At 42.0% G+C, this 21,462-nt stretch overlaps 1 protein-coding gene across 8 annotated transcripts in view; it reads right to left on the bottom strand.

Moving 5' to 3' along the window:
• TENM1 (teneurin transmembrane protein 1) overlaps positions 1-21,462 on the bottom strand; it is a 388,748-nt gene that overhangs the window by 139,039 nt on the left and 228,247 nt on the right. For 5 of the 8 annotated variants that reach the window (XM_077922107.1, XM_077922113.1, XM_077922110.1 and 2 more), the window contains 5 exons: positions 20,925-21,130; positions 18,447-18,657; positions 17,201-17,302; positions 15,299-15,493; positions 11,468-11,668 (listed from right to left, as the gene is read on the bottom strand). In XM_077922107.1, coding sequence (XP_077778233.1) covers positions 11,468-11,668; positions 15,299-15,493; positions 17,201-17,302; positions 18,447-18,657; positions 20,925-21,130 — 915 coding nt within the window. The remainder of the gene's footprint in view (positions 1-11,467; positions 11,669-15,298; positions 15,494-17,200; positions 17,303-18,446; positions 18,658-20,924; positions 21,131-21,462) is intronic. The other 3 variants (XM_077922108.1, XM_077922112.1, XM_077922114.1) reach the window with 1 other exon arrangement.

Below are 21,462 nucleotides of genomic sequence, written 5' to 3'. Positions count from 1 at the left end.
TGTAGTCAGTTCCCAGTAGTGTAGGTCAGTTCCCAGTAGTGTAGGTGGTTCTCGTTCCTTGGTGACAGGATGGAGGCTGGCCCCTCTGGCTCTACCTTTTTCTATCCTGTCTCCCCTGGCAGGTTGAAACCCTCCTTCCCACTGCTAATGAATCCCCCTGCAATATGGATGGGGCACAACCGGGAGCCAGTGAGATATATCCCCTTCCTCCAGCCTTACCCTCCCTCTCAGGCCTCACCCTGCAAGGAGTGTCCTCCTGTTCCTCACCTGACAGCAATTGCCACTGAAATTCCCAAGCCAGTTAGGAGAACAGGGCTCATTAAATTCGGAAAGAGATTCTCAAACATACACACATACACGATTGCACAATATACCATACATAATTCCACAATCCTTTGGACCACACTTCTGAAATAGCACCCAGCTCATTGGACCTGGGAAGCACATAGGGAAGGTTCGGGAGGGATTACTTTGAAGCAATAATAAATCCAAAGGATAAAAGCTTTATTGCCTGACAGTTTTGAATCCACTAGGAGGTTATTTTCAGAAGGGTTGCGAAGGTGAGCTTGTAAAGATCCCTGGGTCCCAGTGCAACTCTGGATTTCTCTTCGGAATCCCTAAATAGGTCTGAGCCTAGAAAATAATAACTCAAAACTAAAGCTACCAGCCAAATCCTCTTTATTCCGTCACTCAGAAAAGAAATGCATGACAATATGGGCTTCCACATTTTTGAATCTGTAGGATGAGTACAAGGCAATTTGGTTATCAGGAAACTGTCTGTTCCGATTGTCATACCAGGGAGTGCAAACATCATTATCTTCCATGATGTGAATTATTGTTCTTATGGTCCTAGCATTTGGCTGTGTTCCAGAGATGAAAAGAAGTCTCTTTTTTTTCTTGCATCTACCTAGGTTTTGGTTTTTTAGTTATTATTATTATTAGTAGTAGTAGTATTGGTGGGTGTTTTTTTTAAAACTTCTTTACAAACGATCTCATTAGGAATGAGTAGTGAGGTGGCCAAGACTGTTGGGGATGCTAAATTGTTCATGGACGTTAAAATAAAATGGGTTGTGAAAAGCTCCAGAAAGGATGTTTCCAAACTGAGTGAATGGGTGCTAAATGGGAAATGCAGTTCAATGTAAACAAATGTAATTGACGCATGTTGAGACAAAAATTATATCTTAATCTCACATGTACACTTAGGAGGTCTGCACTAGAGGTGATGGGCCAAGAATGAGACCTTGTGGCCATAGTAGATAGTTCAATGAAGATGTGTGGTAGTTGCGAAAAAGGCAAATTCTATTTCAGTGATCATTAGGGGGGTGAGGAACTGAAAATAAAACTGCTATCATAATGCTGTTAATCTAAGGTGTGACTGCATTTGGAATACTGTGTGCAGTTTTGGTCACCTCAACTCAAAAAGAATATTGTACAGTTGGAAAAGGCTCATAAAAGGGCAACAAAGATGATGAGGGGGGTGGAGTGACTACCCCATGAAGAATGGCTGCAATGCATGGGACTTTCTAGATTAGAAAAAAAAGGCGAGTAAAAGGTTAAATTACAGAATTTTATAAAATTAAGCATGGTCGGGAAACAGAAAGGTTTTTCCTCCCACTTTCATAACACTAGAAGTAATGGGCATCAAATGAAGCTGAATGTTGAAAGATGCAGGACAGATAAAATAAAGTACTTCAATAATAATTAAATTTTATTATTTGCTTTTTTTGCCAACCTAAGGCAATTTACAATATTTTAAGCAAACACACACACACCCCAACATAAAAAAATCTAAAAGACAATTCTATTTAAACATGCCACCCATGCAAATTAAAACATATCACCCATGCAAAAATGCCCAAGGGCTAACCAAAAAGTACTGTTTTTGCCTGGCATCTCAAGATATATAACGATGGTGCCAGGCGAGTCTCCCTGGGGAGGGCATTCCACAAGCAGGGAGCCACTACTGAAAAAGCCTGTTCTCATGTTGCCACCCTCATGCCCACCCACGGTGGGAACATATGAAAATGGGCCTCCATTTACAATGGCAGGGTCCAGTTGGGTTCATATGGTGAGAGATGGTCCTAAAGGTAGTTTAATTGATTAACAGAACATAAATCAATGTATTAAATCCTATGCACTTGTTTGAGAATAAGCCTGGTTGAACTCTATGGAACTTACTTTTCAGTAGGCATGCATAAGACCACACTATTATAAATATTATTTATTAAAATTCTATACCACTCTTCCTCCGAGGATCACAGGGCAATTTACAATATAAAATCTATCTTACTGACTCTGTTGCATAGTATTTCCTGTGGCAAAGACTCACTGAGGATCCAGAGGGCAGTACACCAAGACCGAAGGAGCAATACAACTGTTGTCTCTAACCAAGGGCCAGAGGGAAAACAGAAACCCTTGACAGCCCGTAACTGTGATTTTCCTGTTGTTGTTGAGAAGCTGCATCAGGGACAAATATAAAAATAGCTACCATTGACCTCATCACACCCCACCTTTCACTTCTCACTGGAAGAAGTCTCTGACATACCACTATTATATGTGGATAATTTGCATTATTTCCCCTATATAAAAAAGGAGGTGAGAGGATCCAAGTAATTTTAGCTCAATTAATTTCTTGGATGTTGGATCTAATCATATTCCATAAATTTATTAAACAAATTAGAAGACTGAGTTATCAAAGGTCTCAGAAATTACGTATGCTATATTTTGTAGATTAAAAGGCGGCCTTAAATTCAAATTATGGCTGAACTGAGCCCCCATCTGCAATATACATTTAAAGCAACATCATACAATTTTAATAGTCCCAAATAATTATGGGAAGTGTAGTTAGTAAATGGTAATTGAGAGTTGTAAGGGGACCCCTATTCCTCTCACACAGTTAAAATTTCCAGAGTTCTGCGGGAAGAGGGGTTGACCATTGAGCTGCTCTGAGAACTGGAGTTTTGTGAGGGGCACAGGAGGCTCCTAACAACTCTCAGCACACTTAACAAACTACAGTTCCCAGGATTCTTTGGGGGATGTCATGGCTGTTTAATGTGGTATGATACTTATTTAAACGTGCAATGCAGGTGGGTCTCACACTACAAAGCCTTCAGAAGTAGTTCTGCAGTGGCCAGAAGATCAAGATCTCTGAGAATAATTTTAGACTGATATTTTAAAATTTATTTATTTGGAGGAAAATATAGAGGAAAGCACCTGTCTCAAGTGGGATATACGATGCTCAATAAAATACAGATAAAATAAAGAAAAACTATTTTAAAAGTATGCCTAAAATAATCTTAGATATGCAGGTATAACATGGCATGGTATGAGGAAGATAATCTGACATAAAACAGAAGACATGTCTTGCTGCAGCATCAGGCCAAAGACGTATCTAGTCCAGCAATCTTTTTCGACAAATGCTGAAGATGTAACTCTTCACCCTGGCTGTTGACACTTCTGGTGTATATTTTTAGGACTCATCTTATTTTTGGTTATTCTAAGTTGTCTTAAACACTCTAATGTTGTGTTTTAATGGTTGTAACCCACCCTGGAACCTTATGGTGAAGAGCAGGTAATAAATTGCAATAATACGAAGGAGGAGGAGGGAGATTTGGTGTGAGCAAGCAAGCTTTGAGTTGAAGGGTGATTGACTGAAATGTGAAGATCGCTTCTACTCAATGGAGGATTCCCACACAACGTAGAACCTGATTTCCCAAGGTTCTGCATCATATAAGGAGCTTCTATTAGTACAGAATCCCACTGCTTCAGAATGTTGCTCTTGAAATCATGGAGAGCGATGAGGATGCAGCTAGCAAGCTCATATTGCTTCTTCACAATGACTGTGCTGTATTTCTGAATTTGGACAATGCCTGCATAGGGGTTTTGTATGCAAATAATATTACAATAAAATTACAAGAAATTCATTGTTTCTGTCCTAGGCTGCAATTTATATGACTGCTGTAGTGTTACTCCATAGGTTATAGGATTACATGAAGCTGCCATATGCTGAGTCAGATTACTGTCTACACTGACTGGCAGCAGCTCTTCTTATGCAGAACCAGGGAACCATGGGCTTATTCCAACGTAGGGACCTTGAGTACATGGAAGTCAAGGGCAGGACCAGCAGCAGGCATGACTCTGGCCCACCATTCACACATTGATTTCTACATGGATGACCGTGAGAAGATGGCGCAAACAGGAAAGTTATTGCCTTGCCTCAAAGGACTGATGCCTCGTGAATTATTGACTGTGAAAGCCTGTGAGAAACATTTTATATTTGCACACTATATTTTGGGGCTTCAGAGCAAGTGTAGCTGCAATAGACAGATATGGATAGAGAGAGTTATTTAGTTCTCAAGCTGCACCCCAGTCTCAAAGTCATGAGCCCAAGAAAGATAATGAAACTAAGACAGGAACATAGAGGGGGTGTGAAATGCCACGTCTTTTTGCACCAGTCCTAATCTCCCAAGAGTGGCAAGAAACGATGAACCTGAAATAATGAAAGGAGTGGCTTCAAGCTTTTAAAATGCCCAAGACTGGCCTTTCTCAAGCTATGTTTCCTGCAAAAAGAGACTTAATTTAGAATGGAGATCACGGTTGCAATTTGAAAGATAAAAGGCAATATAAAAGGGGGCGGGGAAATAGCCTAGGTCTGCAGAGAATCATCAGTTTCTTAGCTCCCTTAATGCTACAGGTCTAGTCAGTGATCCTGGAACTGAAATTATTTTGCCTCTGGAAAGTCTAATGGGTCACTATATACAATTTCTGCCTGTGTCATTAGCATGACAGGAATATTTAATTGACTGAATGATAGATTAATTCCTTAAAGCTTTAAATTGATTAATTAATAGAGGCAATTTGAATTGATTAGGGCTCTGAGTAAAGGGCAAACTTGTTTATTTCTTGAGACTATTTTGGTCTTTGTGTTTCACTTAACAGTGAATAAGACAGGCTATATTAAAGATAGCCTTTGCTTCTAGAAGTGGTACTTTTTGTTGATTAAATTGTCAGTGATACTGACAGAAAGGTGCTATTGAAGCTTTGGTAATTCACATATTTATTTCAATTTAATTGATCAAACTGAACATGGTGATTCAACTGAAGCTTTAGTTGATGGGTCAGTGGGTACAGCTCACCTATTGATTAAAACTCAAACTCCTTAAATGCTATAAACACACTATGTAAATAAAATATGTCCAAGAAAGCTTCTTTGTGCAATTCAAGTTCATTTCCAATACTTCTTTTTTAAAAAAAGTTACACTGCACTTAACCTGACAGACAATTTTCAGGACACTTCTGTAAGTGCAATCTAAAATAATGAAGTCTGTTTTGATTTAAAATGTCAGTTTTGAGGGCTGGTAGAAGAAAATTCCCCGCCTTGACAGCAACAGATGATTGTTTATTAACCGAATAATAGTTGCACGGGCAAAATAGCAATTTCATGTACAAACAATATTATTTTTTAAATGTTTGAACAAAACCCGTTATCATAAGCAATTTTTTTTAAGCACAGACAACACAACTATAATAAATATATAAATGAAGGCATGATATAAAAGGCGCTGACAGCTATGTAATTTTATACCAGGCTTCTTTCTGTTTTTATGTGTCATAAATAGCAATACTTCTTTCCTTATTGCTCTCTATTTATCTCTGTAGAAAATGTATTAATGTAACAAACTGTAATCAAACAACAGAAGTGTGTCATAGCACAAACCACCACCCTTAGGGGTCTGGACTATACAAACGAAAAGCAGGTATACAGACTTGACATTCTCAGTAAATTCTAAATAAAGATATTTGTGACTCTATCAGCATGGCACACTGTTGTTGTAACATCAACATTTTTGAGATTTGGCACTTACTATTTTGTTGCCTGGGAAAAAAGCACCTTTATTAAGAAGTAGATTTCTATGGTTGTTAGGGATGCTGCCCAATGCCTTTTGGCACCTGAGGTGGACTCCAAAATGGTTCCTCCCCCACCACTAGGGGAAAAGGGGTGAGGAAATATCTACATCACGAACAAGAAGGGAAGAAAGATTGACCTCAGGATCTGCTGTCCTGGTGGCTCCTGCCACCTGAGGCAGCCACCTCACCTTGCCTCATATGTGGGCTGGCCTGGGAACTGTGATGCTCAGTTTGTATGTTCTGCCATCTCCCTTGCTGTGCTGCTTTAATGTAGTGCTTTGACATGCTAATAATTGAGCAGTTCAGCCATTATTTACAGAGATATTTAGGCCTGAAACATTGAGGGTGAGGCCCAGGAGTCTAAGGCAGAAATTAAGATGGCAGAGGCACTTCTGCTATCAGCCCCAGGTCCTATTTAAAGAAATGTAAAAGTTACAGGGATGCTAGAGTCAGCAGTGGGGCAGCCTCTGGGACCCTAGCATTTGCCTGACCATGACACTGGGCCTTTTTCAAAGAATAATGATCCTATCTCTTGCTGAATAATAATTGTACTCTTGTCTTTTCACAATATGTCTGTGCTGTATCCTTAGGGAAATTTACTTCATTTTATATCTTTAAAAATTCATTATAAATTATATTTTCAAAGAACGGGGGGGGGGGGGGGGGGGAGGGAAGAGAAAGAATCTTCTCAAAGTTGATTTCTGTTCCAACATGTTTGTACAAGAAGTACACATTTAAGTCATGCTGTTCCAGAATTATTTCACAAACATTCTGAATTCTGGAAGACAATAAATTCCATATCAATAGGACAAAAACTGACTTTGAATAATTTTTGGTTCAGTATTCCCCCCCCCCCAGAAGATAAATAAGTTGATCATCCATACATTAATTTAAGGAGCCTTGAAATTCACTTTGGATTATTATTTTAAATACTTAAGTCACCCAAAGACCTAAGAAGCATTTTTCTCATTAAGCGTGTTCTCCTTCATGGAGAGCACGTGTTGCAGTGGGGTCTGACAGGCCACCCCTCTGTTGCTGGGCGGGATCCTTTAGATGGCCACTGGCAGTGATTGGGCTGTTTGGGTTACTGGGGAAATTTTGATGTTGCTAATTTGTGGGATGGACCAAGGGTTTTATATACGGAGCACGCAGCATCGAGCGTTCTCTTTTGCTGCGTGCACCGGATCACCCGCCTACCCTCCCTAATTTAGGGCTTTTGCTATGCCTGTCATGGGGTTATCTGCTTTTGGGGCAGGGGCCCAGTAGGAATTTTGTCCGTTTGGCTGATTGGCTGGTGCCATTTGGTTTTTGCCTACTGCGTAGCAAATCATCACAACTTATAAGGTTGCGGTTAGGCACTGGTTAATTTTTGGTTGGTGGAGGGGATGTGGTTGGCAGTGCCTGCCTCTCCAATGCTGCTGCTGCAAGGAAATTCCGTTAAAGGAATCCAGGGGCTCGCCATGCTTTCGTCCAAATCCCTGGTGTGGGGCTTGGGCCACGCAAGCCCCTGTGGGAATGCGGGGAGAGGTGAAGGTCTGGTGCCCAGCCCCATCCCCCCCCCCCATATTGTTTTCCTTTACTGGCTTTCGCTGGAATCCGGAAGTCAGTTCTGTCCCTGGGCGGGGACAGATTGTCGTAACCAATGCCTAAGCAACCACTCACATTTATGTATTTTAATAAAGTTGTGACCAAAATTATGCCAAAAACCTTAAACAAAAATTCTGTGTGAATTGTGATTTATTTGGGGGAGGCTTGGGTACCTTGACACATTAAGTTTCTACATTTACAATATATAAAACTAAAGCCAAAGCTAAACACTTCATCATTCTGATGGATATAATTCCCACACTGAAGGAGGATACATCAACCAGAATATGCATTAAGTTACAGATCTTCATTTTATGTATGAAGAAAATCATAAAATTATCTACAGAGGCCTTTTATAAATGGTCACGTTCAAATACAAAATCGTGGGCCACAACTCTACATTTTTAAATAGTATCTTCATAATTTTTTTGTATCTTTCGAACAGATTATTTTGAATGAAGATCGGCAATTTATAAAGCCCAATCTCCAAACATCAGTCATTAGCAATTTTTCTAGCCAATGCCAGTTATTGAACAAAGGCTAGATAAACAGAATAATTCATCCAGGAGGCTTGCCTGGCACCATCATTATACACCTTCAGGCACCAGACAAAAACGTTCGTAACTAGGCCTTTGGCCTTTAATTATCTGAGGCCTTTTAGAAGTGAGTGGGATTTTTTAATGCATTTCTCTTTCTTCCTGGTGTTAATGCATCTATGTAGGGTTACTGCCTGTTTGTTTGTAAATCACTTTGGGTTACCCTGTGCAAGCGGCTGACAAATTTAATAAATAAAAATAAAATAAAAAGTTAAAATAAATTTTCAGAAATGAAAATGATCAAAACTTAAAATGTAAAGTTCCCTGTGTCATTTAAAGTTAACAGTCCCCTTGGCAGTCAACAAGGTTTTGTGTCAAAAAGCGTCAACAACTTTCTCAAAGCTACCATGTATGTGGGTAACAAGCCTCATTGGCCAGCAGCTCTTTAATTTTAAAATTGTCTGACTGTACTTCTAGAATATTCTGAAAAGAGGAAAGGAATCCACCCCTAGGGGTGTTAATAGAGGACAATACAGAATATAGTGCATGATATCTTCAACCCAGCCTGATCTGCATACAGACAGACAATCTGTAGAGGCCGGCCTTAAATTACTGGTCAGATATTCTGAGGGTATACTTGGAAATCTAATCTAGGTAAATATGGGGGGTGGGAGAGAGAGTTAATTCTCCCAAGTGTGCTTAAATGATGTAGCCTGGGGAAATCACACCAATCTAGGCATAATAATATCTCAATAAAATATATTTCCAAATTAATTGCATTTTCAGGGTGATTTAAATAACAGTCTTTCCTGCTTGTCCCACAGGAAACCACTAGCAGTCTCCCATATGGCTACTTGTTACCCTACAAACATCTCAAGCAAAAAGTTGAGTTGGTTTGGATTTAAATATGTCTTAGAGCTTATTCCTACACTGTGCCTAACTGCCTTATCACTTCATTTGGTTTAGAAAGTTTGTTGAGACTGTCTTTAAAAAAATAATGTTCTGGAGGTTAAAGGACTGGATGATTGCTAGGGTGGGGCTGAAGAGATCCATTTGGTGGTAATGGTGAAGTTTAACTGGTTTTTAATTGGTTTGCTTGCCTTCCTCCCCTCTCATGGTGCAGGCCCTTACAGTGCCATCACAGTACACAATTGTGGAAAACAAAAATGCTGCCTCTCAGCTACGTGGTATTGATCAGAACACTGTTGCTACCTGCCCCAGTTGCCAGCTAAACTAGCTAATGTTTCACCTGCACAGGAGGGGCTACACTGATGTAGACAGGGTTGCCATATGTACACTTTTTCCAGGACATGTCCTCTTTTTCATGGGTATGTAAAATGAGAGTTGTCATAGCAATCCATAGTTAAAAGGTAAAGGGACCCTTGACCATTAGGTCCAGCCGTGACTGACTCTGGGGTTGCGGCACTCATCTCGCTTTATTGGCCGAGGGAGCCGGCGTACAGCTTTCGGGTCATGTGGCCAGCATGACTAAGCCGCTTCTGGCGAACCAGAGCAGCGCATGGAAACGCCATTTACCTTCCCACCGGAGCAGTACCTGTTTATCTACTTGCACTTTGACGTGCTTTCGAACTGCTAGGTTGGCAGGAGCAGGGACTGAGCAACGGGCGCTCACCCCATCGTGTAGAAGTTGGCAAATGTGTCCTCCTTTTTGTTCTTTTAAATATGGCAACCCTAATGTTGTAGGAGGTGGTTCACTTGTGTATGGCCTCATCCAACCTTGCTATGTGCCAACATATGAATACCCTAGAGGGGGGAGATGGGACAATTTAGAGTGCCATAGGACTGGTCCAAGACATTTTGGCAGCTGAGGCGAACCACAAAATGGCATTTTGCCACCAGGGAAGAAGGAGTGAGTGAAGATCTACATCGGGAACAAGGGGAGGGGGATCAAATCAACCTTATCTGATGGTTGAACTGGGAGTCAAAGGTCATCATGGGGGTGAAAGTTGCCTGCTCTGAATCACAATGGGTGATTGAGCCCAGGATATCCCACCGGGCAGTCCCCACCATTTCCTTCTGGTGGAAGGAGACCAGCAGTGTCTCCTATTCACCAAGAGGCCACTGTGGAGGTGACAATGGGGTGCAGGTGGGCTGCTGAGGAGGTAGCAGATCCAACCTCCCAGTAACATGCTGCCATTGCAGCAGGCAATGCAATCCTTGTAGGCCAGATCTACTGCCCCTGTGAATCCCGCTGCCCAAGGTAGTTCCCTCACTTTGCGTCATGGGTGGGCCGGCCCTGAAGTGCATACTTTTGCATGCTGCTCTCCACATGCAGAGAGAAGAAGAACTGTGCCTTTGATTTTTTAGAAAGGGGAAAACCCTCAGTGGATAAACCACTGTAAGTTTGGCCACGTATTTTCTTTGTATTGCTTGAGTAAAAATAATGCTGCATTTCAGGGTGAAAGGTAAGCTGCATTACTTGGTTTTGGAACACTCAGTTTGCTATTACACTGTTCAGTCAATGTTGCCATTGTGGAACAACAACATCAAGTTCTCAAAAAAAAGGGGGGGCATTGAATAAAGCCTATAATCCAGCATAGTAATCACAGACCCCCCCCCCCCCGCTTTAGAAATCAATATAAAGTGCAGACAAGTTGATTAGAGAGGTGCAGAAGTTTACAGGCAAAAGTACAACTCAAATCAGCAAGGAAATGGACTTCAAAAACTTTTTTAAAATGCAGTTTGCTTGCATATAGGTAATTAGTTTTAGGTTTTGCTCTCATGACTTCCTTAATGAAATCAAAAGCAGCAGAGAAGAGTCTTTTATAATTAAAAGCAGTCAATATTATAATTATTTCCCATTCTTAATTCCTATTCTAGGGGAAGGGAACACTCTTCAAGCTAGCAGATGCTCTGTAAGATGGAGGACTCTCAGGGATTAATATTATGAAAGTTGTGGCATGCAATGGTGACAGCCATTTCATAAGTTAAAATGGTAACACTCTGCCACTTTCATAGCAAACACATCTTCTGCAGAATGTCCAACAGCCAGTGTCTGTAACTGATCAAAGCACCAGGTGATTTTTTGAAAAAGAAGAAGCTCCTCTTTTTCAAAGGGAGTGTGGTATTCCAAAGAGCATTTGAAAATTGAATTTGGAAATACTGCCCCATCCCTAGTTGTGAGGATAAAAAGCAGCTCTGGATTGCTTGGGAAACCATCTACATTATCCTCATTCTATCATGCTCTGCACCTTCTCTTGTCTTCTGTTTTCTTCTGGAAATATTTGCTTCCTCTAGCTTGAAGATACGGTTAAGTCTTTTCTCACAAAGCACATTGAGTTTTAGTTCATACCGTATCCTGCGGCACCCCAAACTTTAGTGGAGACAAAATTTGACACACACACCCTCCACACACCAAGGCTTTATTCTTTTCAGAAACCAATTCAAATCATTAGAAGAATATTTTCTCTACCTACCTGTTGAGCAGTCAGAACCTGTCCACTTTGGGTCACAGTTGCATACGCCAGTATCCAAAAGAAAACTGCCATGGCCTGAACACTGTTCTTGGCAGATAGGGAGTGATGTTTCACAGCTGACTCCTCCCCAACCCATGGAACAATGACATTCCCCTTGAACACAGACTCCATGGCCAGAACACATAGGATCTAAACAGTCCTCTGAGGAGTAAAGGAAGGAGATAACAGCATTCAACACCAAAAGCAGAAAACTGTTAAGAACATAAATCAGTGTAAACATTTTTTTAAACTGAGGGCCACATTTCCTACTGGGAAACCTTCCAGGGGCCACACGACAGTGGTAGGTGGGGTCAGAGGAAAAGGTGGGTGGAGCAACAGAGGTAAATTTACCCCTGAAAAGCAGTAAAGCTTCTGCATACTCTCACATACCCCTCCTAGCCCCTATACAGTGAACCAAGAGGCATTATCAGAGTTTAAGGACACATTCCAGCCAGGGAAAAACTCAAGAGGGAGTGCAAAACAGGGCCAGTGAGGGATGAGGCCAGAGGAGAAGGAATGTGACTAGGCAAAGGGTGTGTTGTGGAAAGATTCCTAAGGGCTAGATAGAGAATCTTAGAGGACCACATTTGGCCCCTGGGTCTGAGGCTCCTTGCTTCTGACATGTATAAACAAAAGGTGTGTTTTAGGGCAGATTTCACATGTTATTTCTCTTAATGAGATTAGCTTTATTAGGTGAAGGGTCAATTCACACTTTACATCAACCCATGCTTATTGTGCTGTCTTGACTATGAGCAGAAGTCCAAACAGCACAACGGATGCCTGCAGACAACTTAGTCAAGTAGCAAGTTAGCAAGCGGGGTTAGAGTGGAATAACAGCATCAAGGATAGTTCCAAACAACTGACACCACAAAACTTAACTGGTGCCTTTTACCTTAAGGTTAGTTTACCCTTTCCCAATGCTTTTCTCCCTTCCTGAAGAGTGGAGAGACTTAAAGGGATCATTTTCTGGCCTAGAGTCTACCAATGCACTGCTTATCAGTCAGCTCTTGTATGTACTGCCAAGATTGCAGAGCAGCCATTGGGAAGCTTGAGGCTTTAAGCATAGAGAGAGCCATGCCCCACAGGAAATGTTACTTGGGGCTCCTGGCACCTCTACTACTTGTGCTGCTAGTCCTATTGATCTAGTTGGGTCTTCAGGTTGGTGCCACAACAGACCTGCGGCAGCTATAGATCAGATCCCAAATTATGATCTGAGCTTCCAAATGCAGTTAGGAGCTGCTCATCTGCTTTCATTTCCTATCCATTGAGAATTCTTGTTTCTGTGGTGCACAGACCTCTGGAACAATGGTCATAATTATGTGTCAGGGCCATACAGGGTCGATTTGGAGGGCCAGGGGTCAGCTCTGGTAGAGGTCAAGGCCCAGAAAAGCATTTTGAGCCTAGAAGGATAAGAAGCTAATGTGTAGTCAGGGTCAGGAGCATTCCTATGGGGAAGGAAGTGAGGCAAGGTGTAGGTGGTTAGGGAAAGATCATAGCAGGGCTGCCTTAAGCATATCCGATGCCATGGTGCAAAGATCCCCCCCCCTTTTCCCAGAGTTGTCAACTTTTTTTAAGGGGGAGACCCCAAAGTTGTTGACCTTTTTTAGGAAAGGTTCCCTAGAGTTGTTGACCTTTTTAAAGTTTAGTTTAGTTGGTTTGTTGACGATTATTTTCCATATAAATAAACGCTAGCGGAGAGTTCTAGGAGAGAAAGAAGCAGAAGAGATAAATTCATTTCTGCAAACTGAGGTTTGAACAGGACATGTAAAGCAGAAGAACGCTCTTTTGCAGAGGTGAGGGGCTAGGAGGCAGAATCGGAAGAGGAAGAAGCTTCAGCCGCCAAAGAAAATCTCCAGTGGATCTGTGTTGGGAGGCAAGCTTTGCCTCCCTCCTCCAGGTCATTTTCACTCAACGCATTATCAAATTCACCTCTGCAAAAGAGTGTTCTTCTGCTTTAAATGTCCCGTTCAAACCTCAGTTTGAAGAAATTTATCTCTTCTGCTTCTTTCTCTCCTAGATCTCTCTTCTAGCGGGAAGGTGGGGTGGGGTGGGGGAGAGAAGGCTGAAAGATTCTCCAGATCCAAAGGCGATCAGCTAGGATCACAAACTCTGTTCTCTCCCCCGCCTCTTCCTCCCAAGAGACAGTCGGTTCTATGCATTCATATTATTCATGATTTTTATTCTTTCTAAAAACCAGCCATCCAGCATAGCCACCCCAAATATTCCCAGTAAAAAAACAGAATATCGCCTTTGACAGACTTTGAGCTGGTGTAGAAAGGTGATGCTTGGGCAGGGGGTTAGGTGTTTGGTGGAGAAGAGGCGGATCCTCTGCGTGTCTTACTTGAAGGAAGCCCCCCAGGGCTCCAGGGAGGCTCACTCTCAGGCAGGCACGCCTGAGACAGGCTCCCTAAATAAAGACCTACCATTAAAATGTGATTACCTCCTTGGCGGTGCCCCATTATTTTATTTTTATTTCTGAGAAGGGAGGCAGCTCCTGGGCGTCCCCATCTTCACAAGCTCCCTCTTCCGCGTTCCCTTTGTGTGTGCCTGGGCCCGCTTGCTGGGGCTGCCGATTGGTGTGGCCACGCCTGGGCCTGCCCGCTGGCATCGGCTCCACTAATGAAATGCAGCGCCTGGTGCCCTCCACAGCTTGGCACCCTGGCTCACCACACCACTATGCCGAATGGCAAAGATGGCCCTGGATCATAGTTCAATAGCAGAACATGCCCCTAGACATATTTGTTTGAACTTTGGCAGCTTTCTTACTCTGGGTGCCTCTGCCATTTCCCAGTTTTTAAATTGATTTCCCAGAAAAAGAAAACAGTGGAGTGGATATGATTTTAACTTTCCTAACTCAGTTTGCCCTTGTGGGAGAATCGCTGAATCCATCTTCCTGAAATTCAGCAGGTGTTATCCACTCTGGAAGGGCAACTTTTCATGATAATTTAATCCACTTGTGTGAAAAGGGGGGGGGGGAGTTATAGCTTTTCAAAACAGATTCCCTATTGTGATCAATAGAGGCAAAAAAAGAGCTTCAAATTTAACAGATCAAATTTGGAACCAAATAATAAATTGAACTAGAATGACACACAGCAGATCTGAAACTTATCAGGCTGCTTCCAAATGTTAGATACACAACAAATCTTGTGATTGTGCACATCCTGGTATCTACCAACTTAAGGACATGACTGCTGTATGCACAAAATCAGTATCTATCAATTCACACTTCCAACAACTGAGTTTACTTTGTAGATTCCATTCAGCTTTTGAGGGGCCATATACCATCTGCACATCAGTTTATATTGAGCTTCCTTTAGGGTTAAGGCATAAAGAGAATTTATCAGCCATTTCTAATATCCTTCTCCAAGCTTCTGTTGTTAAGACATGTCCAATTGATCTATGTCAGTACCACTACTGTAATCTCTCTGTAACAGAGAAATAGGCTTTGACATTACAAATAAGGTTCTGCCATTCCTCTGAAAGATAAAGTATTATTGGTGGAGGTGGTAGAGGAAACAGGATTTTTTGTGGGCATTGGATTTGCAGAGTGATGTGTTCTTAATTTTAAACTGTTGGCACTGCCTTTTGCTTAGTTGGACCAATGGACTACACAGTATTGCTTGCAATGGCTGGCAGTGGCTTTCCAGGATTCCAGATGAGGGTACTCACAACCCCACTTAGACATGCTTGGGATTGAACCTGGGACCTTCTGCACGCCAAGCATGTGTAGTCTACCTCTCAGCTACAGCTCCATTGAAAAGAAAGCCAGTAAGAGAAAGAAGAGGCACAAACCTTCTTCACATATCTCTCCTTTATATCCTGGGTCACAAATGCAGATTCCCATGATACACTTTCCATGGCCAAAGCAAGTGGGGTCAATGCACTGCTCTTCTGGAACGTCACACTCAGGGCCTTTCCACCCATTGCGACACAAGCAGTGGCCCTTTTCGTATTCTCCATTTCCACTACATAACACTGGGCAGGAGTCTGTAGAGGAGAAACATATTTGAGTGTTAATGATCTATATAGGATTTGGTGCCGCAATAAAAGTGGTGGCACATTTACAAAGCTAAGCAGGGTCCAGTATGGTTTCAAATTAAATTGGATGAGGAACTGCGTGTTGAGATTCCTGCACTGCAAGGGGTTTAGACTAGATGAACCCCTTCCAATTCTACAATTCTATTAGCCTATGATTCTCCCCCCACCCCACACTTTGTGGTGCCAACACTTGGTATTCTTGAGCAGCAGCAGGAGGCCCAAGAGGGCTCACCTTAGTTGGTGGCCCTGCTCCTTACTCCTGTGGCAGGCTGATAGGTCTGAGAGACACCTGCCACTGAAAATTGCCCTCAATCTTCTGGAGCAACACTATTTGGAGCTGAGAGCCCATCTTGTTGAAGGCCCCCTCAAACCTTTTATCATCTGTTTTTGCTCTCAAATTTACTATCCATTTAGCGTACCTGCTTCAGCTTTTCACGTTCTATTTCCTATCCAATCCTTTCATTTTATTCTCATTTTTGTTATTCCATAAACTGGAATAATTTTTCTCTCTGTTAACAGTCTGGTCATGATGCGTCTGTATCAGATACTTAGCTTGGCTTTGGGGAGTGCTCCTTATATTTATTATTTGGAGGTACCCTTTGCATGGACGCGGGTGGCGCTGTGGGTAAAAGCCTCAACGCCTAGGGCTTGCCGATCGAAAGGTCGGTGGTTCGAATCCCCGCGGCGGGGTGCGCTCCCGTTGTTCGGTCCCAGCGCCTGCCAACCTAGCAGTTCGAAAGCACCCACGGGTGCAAGTAGATAAATAGGGACCGCTTGCCAGCGGGAAGGTAAACGGCGTTTCCGTGTGCGGCTCTGGCTCACCAGATGCAGCTTGTCACGCTGGCCACGTGACCCGGAAGTGTCTCCGGACAGCGCTGGCCCCCGGCCTCTTGAGTGAGATGGGCGCACAACCCTAGAGTCTGTCAAGAATGGCCCGTACGGGCAGGGGTACCTTTAACTTTACCTTTACCCTTTGCATGTGAAAGATCAGCCCACCATTTTTGGTATGCAGTCACTACTGTCTCAATGTATGTTTGATAAACATCTGATGCTGATGAGTGGAAGTGGAAGTGTCCGCTATTTGCTTCAAAATCATGAAGGGTATATTATGAAGGATTTCTGCCTCCATATCCCCTAGAGCAGGGGTCAGCAAACTTTTTCAGCAGGGGGCTGGTCCACTGTCCCTCAGACCTTGTGGGGGGCTGAACTATATTTTTTTGGGGGGGGAATGAACCCACAAATAGCCCAGAGATGCATTTTAAATAAAAGGACACATTCCACTCATGTAAAAACACACTGATTCACAGACCGTCCACGGGCCGAATTTAAAAGGCGATTGGGCCGGATCCGGCCCCTGGGCCTTAGTTTGCCTACCCACGCCCTAGAGCTACAGGAACAGAGGAAACAGCATATCAGGCAGGAAGTACAGAGCTGCTGCCAATGAGTCCAGCTAGTTGCATGTGACGCGACATGGGAGGAGGGGAAAATGCACAGAAACACCTGCATGGATCTAGGCTTGATTGAGAGTCAGGAAGAAGTGGAGCCTCCAGCACCTAAGCCCGAGCTGCTTCATTGCTGAAGCTCCAAGCTGAGAAAAATGATATTTATTTATTTGTCTTTTCTTCTACTTCAAATATATAAATGAGAAATCTCTACCTCTTGCACAATCTGGACCAAGGAATCCTGGAAAACAGTGGCAGTGCCCAGAAATGCATTCTCCATTCCCATTGCAGTTAGTGGAGCAGTCATCCATGACTTCTGTTCATACAAAGAGAAAAGAAAAGCATAACAACAAAGTGAACAAACCACTTCTGAAATGAGAGGCAACGATGCAGCACAACCATTCAAGTGGTATTACTCAACCTTCAGATGAGTGGGGAACCAATTACATTCACTGTATTCATACACAACCTGAAATAAAACATCTGTTCAAACAACTTATTCTGTATTAGGTTTGGCCTTGACAGTTTAGAACAATAGGTATTTCATTCTGCAATACAATGTGAAGTTTTTATACTGAGAATTCATATCAAATTCCCTACTGTGTAAAGCATCTGAAGATTCTAAGTATTTATTGAGTAACCCCCATTGCACTTCAAATCTGTCTCTTCTTCATTTTATGGTTTTGTTTAAAATAAGAGTTCTATAGTACATTTCATTGAGCATTCCAATGTCTGTCATTTGTATATTTCAGATAAACATCCTACTTCTGTAAGATTTAGCCCCCCCTAAAACCCCCCCTCATTTTGGGGCAATCAGTGATGGAATTTGACCTGGAAAAGCAAATGCGTTCAAGATCACCAAACACACCACTCTGGTGCAATATTGTAAACATGAGTTTAATTTTTTAGGGGATTTACAGATTTGCCCTACAATGCAAACAGCTTTCTTCAAAAGTGCCAATCACAGAAATGAATCCTGTAAAGCAACCGATTGGTTCTTGATGGAGAATATTCTTGAAGAATACCCCTGATTTATAACATTTAACAGAAGGAATATCGTTTTTAAGGATTTTATTTTCCTTTTAAAAAAATGAAATTTGAATGAGTTTTAGATGTTACTCTGTTTTAGTTTTATGCTGGTTTTAATCTATGTGTTATAGCTTGTAAATAAAAAAGCAATCAGTAAGTTTAATAAATAATAATAATTAATAATTTTCACCACTCATTGCAACAAGAAAAATTAGAACGTGGCTTTTAATGAGAATCCCCTCACCACCAATTTAGTTCAGCTTGTATTGTTTATGCTTCAGAACTGACCCACTCCAAAACAGCCCATGCTTCCTAGAATCCAGGAACCTATTTAATAATTATCATCATATATGTCCAATACAAGAAATGGCTCAATAATCTATGAAATCCTTCATTAGAAAGAGGAGGAAGACAAAACCAAGTGGTCTTACCAATTGCCGTTGTCAACACTTGCACTTGCTCCATTTTCTTGCCATCATTGTAAAATGCCAAGTGCCAAGTTCCCTGGTCCATATATTCTATGAAACCAGTTTCTTGCAAGGACATTAAGATCAGATTCCTAGGAGCATGCTGAGACTCCTCCGAATGTCTTGATTCTGGCTTAATTAACTGTTTCCCATCCATCAGTTTCACAAAATCAAACTGAAACAGCAAAAATAAAAAACATGATTAGATAGAATCCTGTCTTTATATGCATGGTTGTGTGTGTGTTTTAACTGCTTTTGACCCTTCAAAGTTATTTCTAAAACCAACATAGTTTTTCATTCTGAATTTGGTTCCAAAACCAATATGTCCCCACCGCCCCCGATCAGTTTCCCCACAACCAGGTGCCTTCCAGACAGTGCTTTTTTCTAGAAAAATAGGTGCTGGTACTCACCATGAAGTAGTTACAGTAAATGTTACACTTTTTAACAACCAACAAAAGAGGTGTGGGTACTGTGTACCCTTGAGTGTCTCCTGGGAAAAAAAACACGGCTTCCAGGTATGGTTAGACTACAGCTCCCATAATTCCTGACCATTGAGCATGCTGGAAATGGCTGATGAGAGTTGAGGTCCAAAGTATTTTGTGGGCAACAGACTGGGGGAGTGTTGACTAGGTAATTAAAAAGCTATTTTAGTGTTCTCTGTAAATGCGACACCAATGATCTAACTGGAATCAAAGCATGGATGTAATTACAAGAACCTGAACAAGTGCTTTAACTGGCTGTCAGGTTTGTGCTCAAACTGTAGGTAATTGCACTTAGCAAACAAGCAACACTCTTTCGGGTGAGCTTCTCAGCTTGCCGTCAAACACAGAGATCTGAGTAAAGTAACACATTCCCATCTTTAGGGGGCAGCTACAGCTCAGCAACAGAGCCCATGCTTTCTATGCAGAAGGTCCCAGGTTCAATTCCAGGCATCACCAATCTCAAACAACCACCATGGTAAGATTCTTACCTGAGATCTTGAAGAGTAGACAGTGCCATGCTGACAATTCCCCCTTCTCTCTCTCTCCCCCCACCCCCATACATAACACACCATGGCCAAGCAAAGATTCCAAGAAAAAGGCAAATAAGTGGAAGGACATATTAGAGGTTTATAAAATTATGCATGCTGTCGAAAAATATGTAGGGAGAGTATTTTCCCCTTTCTCATTAGACCGCCTCTCCTGATGTAAACCATCTTGGACCCTGCACTCACCAGCTGAGGTTGTTCTTTGTGTGCCTCCTCCACAAGAAGTTTGGAGGGTGGGAACACAAGAACAGGCGTTTTTTTTGCGGTGGCTCCCAGTTTGTGAGTGCTCTCCCCAGGGAGGCTCGCCTGGCACCCTCATTACATATATTTCCTCTTTTCCCAGGCCTTTGTTTAATTAGCCTATCTATGGCCTCTTAAACTGGGGGTTATTGTTTTTGTTTGTTACAGCAATCTGTGTAAGTATCACACCAATCTCAACATTAAAACCTTTGGAAAGAATTATTCTGCAAGTTCCTGTTCTTCTGCAACATGGAAGGACTGTGTGGGACCAGAGTGGTAGTATGCAGTGCCCAGTTTCCTTTCAGTCCCACAGTCCTATTATTATGTACAAATAATGCCATTATGCATGGAACAGAGTTTGCAAAGTGGGGTCCATGACCCCATTAAGGATGAAAGAACACGCTCAGTAGACTGGACAATTCATGCATGAGGAGGTTATTTTTTCTACGAGCAACTGGAAAACTGAGTAAATGTTGCAATAAGAGGCAAAGCCAAATCTTGTTCTTTCTGGAAGGACTTCCTCTAGCTATCAAAATGTGGCTGTGCAGTGGTTAGAGCATGTACTTATGGCAGTACACCTCTGGGGAGAATATTCCATGTTACTAAATGTAGAATCATAGAACTGTAGAGTTGGAAGGGACCATGAGAGTAATCTAGTCCAACACCCTGAAGTGCAGGATGTCTGTATTTCAGTGCTGTGCAGCTGGTGCACTACACGCAGCCCTCATAGGTCTTTACAGCTCGCTCCCCCCAAATTTATGCCACTGCTGCTGCTACCATTGGTTTTACTGCCACTGATTTTGCTTCTGTTGAATGTTTTCATTTCTATCACTCCTGCCTGCTAACAAACAGAGTAGTTCCTTTGTCACCTCTGTACCTTGTTTCTTGCAAGGGTTGGCAAATCAGGTTGCTGACATAAAAAACAAACAAACAAACATTGTGGGACATCATCTATATGCTTGGTGACCTTTTGTGCTTTGTACAAAAATAACAAAAAACTGAGAACTTTCTTCTCTTTGCCTAAATTGATAAAGGAATGTATTTGTCAAGGGAGGTTAAGAAGGAAAGTTAACAGCAGTCAACTTAATAGTGAACACCATATATTTCTGAAATAGCTAACTTTTAAAGTAAGTAAGTAAGTAAGTAAGTAAGTAAGTAAGTAAGTAAGTAAATACCTGTGTGTGAGTAGGGGGAATATTGCGTCTCCCATATATCCCGAAAAGTGAGTCCTTTGCCAGAGAAACATTAAATTTCAGGTACATTGGGTGATGGATCATAATCTGGAAACGCCAGAAGAGGCCTGGAAGAATGGCTTGAATCACTTGAACTCCAATTTCAATTTCCCCCGTGTCTATTGCCTGTCCTTTCTGAAACACTATTTCTCCAGAAACAAAGAAGAAGAAAGAGTTTGCTGTCATTTAAAAAGAATGAGAAGAACAGTTTGAGGAACATGCTCAACTCTGTCCAAAAAAGTTTGAGGAACGTGCTCAACTATGCCCATCCCTTTAAGAATTTCTCAGAGGCATTCAGTGTATGCTGGGGAGAAGAGGACCAGAATCCCAAGTCCTCTCCAACTGCTTTTCCTATCATGTTTTCAACATTTGTCTGCGGACGGCCAAGCGAACCTAACAAAGTGGACAGTGTGGATCTAACAGAGAAGTCAAGAGTATGTTCTGTTGCTCCCAACCTCATTTTTTCATCAAATTTAAAATA

Source organism: Podarcis muralis, chromosome Z (genome assembly GCF_964188315.1).
Source record: "Podarcis muralis chromosome Z, rPodMur119.hap1.1, whole genome shotgun sequence".
NCBI classification, from domain to species: Eukaryota; Metazoa; Chordata; class Lepidosauria; order Squamata; family Lacertidae; genus Podarcis; species Podarcis muralis.
The sequence above is the reverse complement of the archived record's forward strand: the minus strand, read 5'-3'. Positions and strand labels throughout refer to the sequence as shown.